The following is a 2,948-nucleotide window of genomic DNA, read 5'->3' on the forward strand; positions in this document are numbered from 1 at the left end:
TTCTCCTTCTCCTTGCGTCCCCCTTCCACTTCCTCCTCTTGCTGCACTACCCCAAACCTACTATCAAGTCCTAAGAAGCGGTGCCACATTGTGCTAAGAGGTCGAAACGCCTTAATAGAGCGCGAGCTGAGATGCTTGACAATGTCAATCAGCACACTATAGTTCGCTAAGCCCATGACTGTTGTCCGCGAGTTTTGTAGCTCTACTAAGTCCTCGCCTTCTTCGTCCACCTTAGCTTCTTTAATCTCCCTAACATTGTCCTGATACCCTTTGCTAAACAAGTGCCTAACTGCAACTCGCCTAATGCTAACAGCTGTGTGCTAGTAGTCCTGTGTGTGTAGCTCAACGCCTAGTCTCTTGCCTGTCTCTTGCTTCAGCGCCCGCGTCAGATAGTCCGTTGACCACGGCCCTTGCTCGTTCGCCCAGATGTAGTCGATGCGTCCTTCGCCGAGCACCTGCACCCGGAGATACTCCTGGAATGGCCGCAAGTATACCAAGTAGATGGCCATGACCTGCCCCAGCCGCGGCGGAAGAAAACGCGGAACCACCTTTAGTCTATCCCACTGCGACTAAGACTTGTGATAGCAGACAACAGTCATAATTTAGCCGTCTGCCACAAAGATATTGCGGTCCTGCAGCAGCCCGTTACAAAACCTCATTAACAAGATCTCTGGCCCTCGACCCGGCTGTCCAGACGTCATGTGCACGCACACTAAGAGCAGCGTTAAAAAGCGGTTAACCTGACGCAAGTACTGCTCAACTCGCTTAATATGCCACTTTCTGTGATGCTTTAGCCTACGGCCTTGCGCGCTCTGCTTAACCCGGGTTAGCATCTAGTATAGCTTGTCTGCTAGACTGTTCTCGCGCTGCTCTGCAAACCACTAGCCTTGCTGCGTGAAAGTTACTTCGTCCACTACGTGCGCTAGATCAATGGCAAACCGCTCTTTAGCCTCTTTAAGCCATATTAGCTCCTGCCACAACATCTCCTCTACTTTAACTACCATGTCCTGAGCCATCTTGCGGAACTGGCTAATGTAGATGGGTTAGCTGTTTAAGTAGAAGATCTTCTTGTCCTTAGACTAGTACGCGCTGCCTGAGTTGCTGTCTGTCAACGCAACATGCTTTCTATACGCCAGCAAGCTAATTACTTAGCTTATTAGACTGTACAAACTGTTAGCTAGATACTTTACTCTCTTAGCTAGGAAGCGCTCACGGTCCTTGTTAGTCTGCTTGCTGCGCTCAGCTGACGGAAGCAGCTTCTCAACGCCCAACACGCGTATGCAGTATGCTACGCCGGCGAGCATGTATGAGTAGTGTTTCGCCCTGCGCAGTCGCCGGGCCGTGGCATCAATGCCAAGCACGGCCAGAAAGTAGACAAACCCGCTGCTAAACAGCTAATCGCCTACTAGCTTAAAGATAAATGACGTAAGCACGTTAAGCAGCGCGTCCTCTAGCTTAACCCTTTTGCTGCTAGGGTCACCTAAGGCCTCCTACAACGCCAACGCCAGCTCCTTTTGCTAGCCCTTCTAGCAGAAGAGCTCGCGTGCGTCCTTCATCGTGTCTACCTTCGTCCTGCGGCGGTGGATAGGGTGATGTTGGTATCGTCGAGTGGTGATGTCGCTGTCGTCGCCGCTGGCACTACCGTCCTCACCTTCGTCGGTCTGTGCGTCGCTGCCCTCACTACTACTGTCGTTTTGCCTCATCATCCTTGCCTGCTCGTTAGCTACAATGCGTAGCAGGTAGCAGACGAACTTGACCATGTATCCGGCATACTGCGCCTGACTCTCTGGGTTCTGCAGTCGAGCAAGCGGCCGCTGGTCGGGCTCTATCCGCTTTGCGCTCCTCAGCCAACGCCTCGTCTCCCGCGCGAGCGTTGACAGCCTAGCCACACTCCTCTTAATTAAGGACTCTACAAGATTCGCGGCCTGCTTTAGCCGTACCTTGTCTCGCCCTGGTAGCCGGATCTGGTGTGCGAGATGGGCTAGGTTGCGGTTGGCGAGATGCTCTAGCCATCCTGTGCGATTGAACCAGCCGGTCTTGTCTGTTTTGGCGGCCTGCGCGTCCATGACCTGCGCTTGACCTTCAAGCGCCTCTTGCGTCGCCTTGTATTCTTCTAGCTTGGCCTAGACTTTGTCCGCTACATCGCTAGGGGTAGCAGCTAGTGTGCTGTTGTCTTCTTCTTCCTCCTCCAGGCCTGCGTCTACGACAAAGTATTGTAGCAGCCCTCCTCTGCAGAAGAAGGTCTGAACCCTAACCTTCTTGTACAGCTGGCTTGTGTCCCCAACCCAGGCAGTGGTGTGCGCGTCTGCCCAATGCTTCCGTAGCGCGTCCTGGTTGATGCTGATATACTCGCACCCCCCCTTAGTGCATTGTAACGCTGCTAGCGGCCTCCCAAGCTCTTCTAACGCGGGACTCCTAGCCGGAGGGAGCTGCACTTGGTCGGGCTCCCAGACCCAAGTGTACCTGCTGCAGATCTGGTTGACAATTGCCACCCTCTCTCGCTTAGGGACACAGTGGTATTTAATAAGATGTCCGTCAAGACTCTAGATGCCCGTGTGATGGTCAAGACAGACCAGCACTCTGTACCTAGGCAGGAACCGAAAGCAGTCCGCTGCATTGTCTGCTGTAACCCCTTGTTCTACAGGCGCGCACTGCCTTCTGTCTTTTCCTCCTCTTAGCTGTCTTTTTTGGCCTCTTGTCATGGTTAATCTTAATAGTAGTTATGGTGGTTGTGGTGGTAGTCTGCAGGTTGGGTGGTAGCGCGGCGCGAACTGCAGAGCGTGTGCGCGAACTGTGCGCGAACTGTGCGCGAACTCCAGAGCGTGCACGCGAACCGCAGAGCCTGTGCACAAACTATACAGCTTGTGCGCGAACTGCACACACACTGCACATATCCTACACATCTACTTTTTTATTAAAACAACACTTATAAAGGCTAGATTATGTTG

General features: G+C 53.0%; 1 protein-coding gene across 1 annotated transcript; it reads right to left on the minus strand.

Moving 5' to 3' along the window:
• Positions 1 to 857: 857 nt before the first annotated feature.
• Positions 858 to 2,702, minus strand: BDR25DRAFT_365722 (uncharacterized protein; the record flags this gene model as incomplete). Its single annotated transcript, XM_033696913.1, has 5 exons — positions 858 to 1,161; positions 1,214 to 1,394; positions 1,566 to 2,123; positions 2,256 to 2,474; positions 2,574 to 2,702. 5 exons carry the CDS (start codon positions 2,700 to 2,702, stop codon positions 1,157 to 1,159), a joined length of 1,092 nt encoding a protein of 363 aa, XP_033549478.1. The 3' UTR covers positions 858 to 1,156.
• Between the last annotated feature and the right edge of the window lie 246 nt (positions 2,703 to 2,948).

This window comes from Lindgomyces ingoldianus, assembly GCF_010093535.1.
Source record: "Lindgomyces ingoldianus strain ATCC 200398 unplaced genomic scaffold BDR25scaffold_10, whole genome shotgun sequence".
Lineage (NCBI taxonomy): Eukaryota > Fungi > Ascomycota > Dothideomycetes > Pleosporales > Lindgomycetaceae > Lindgomyces > Lindgomyces ingoldianus.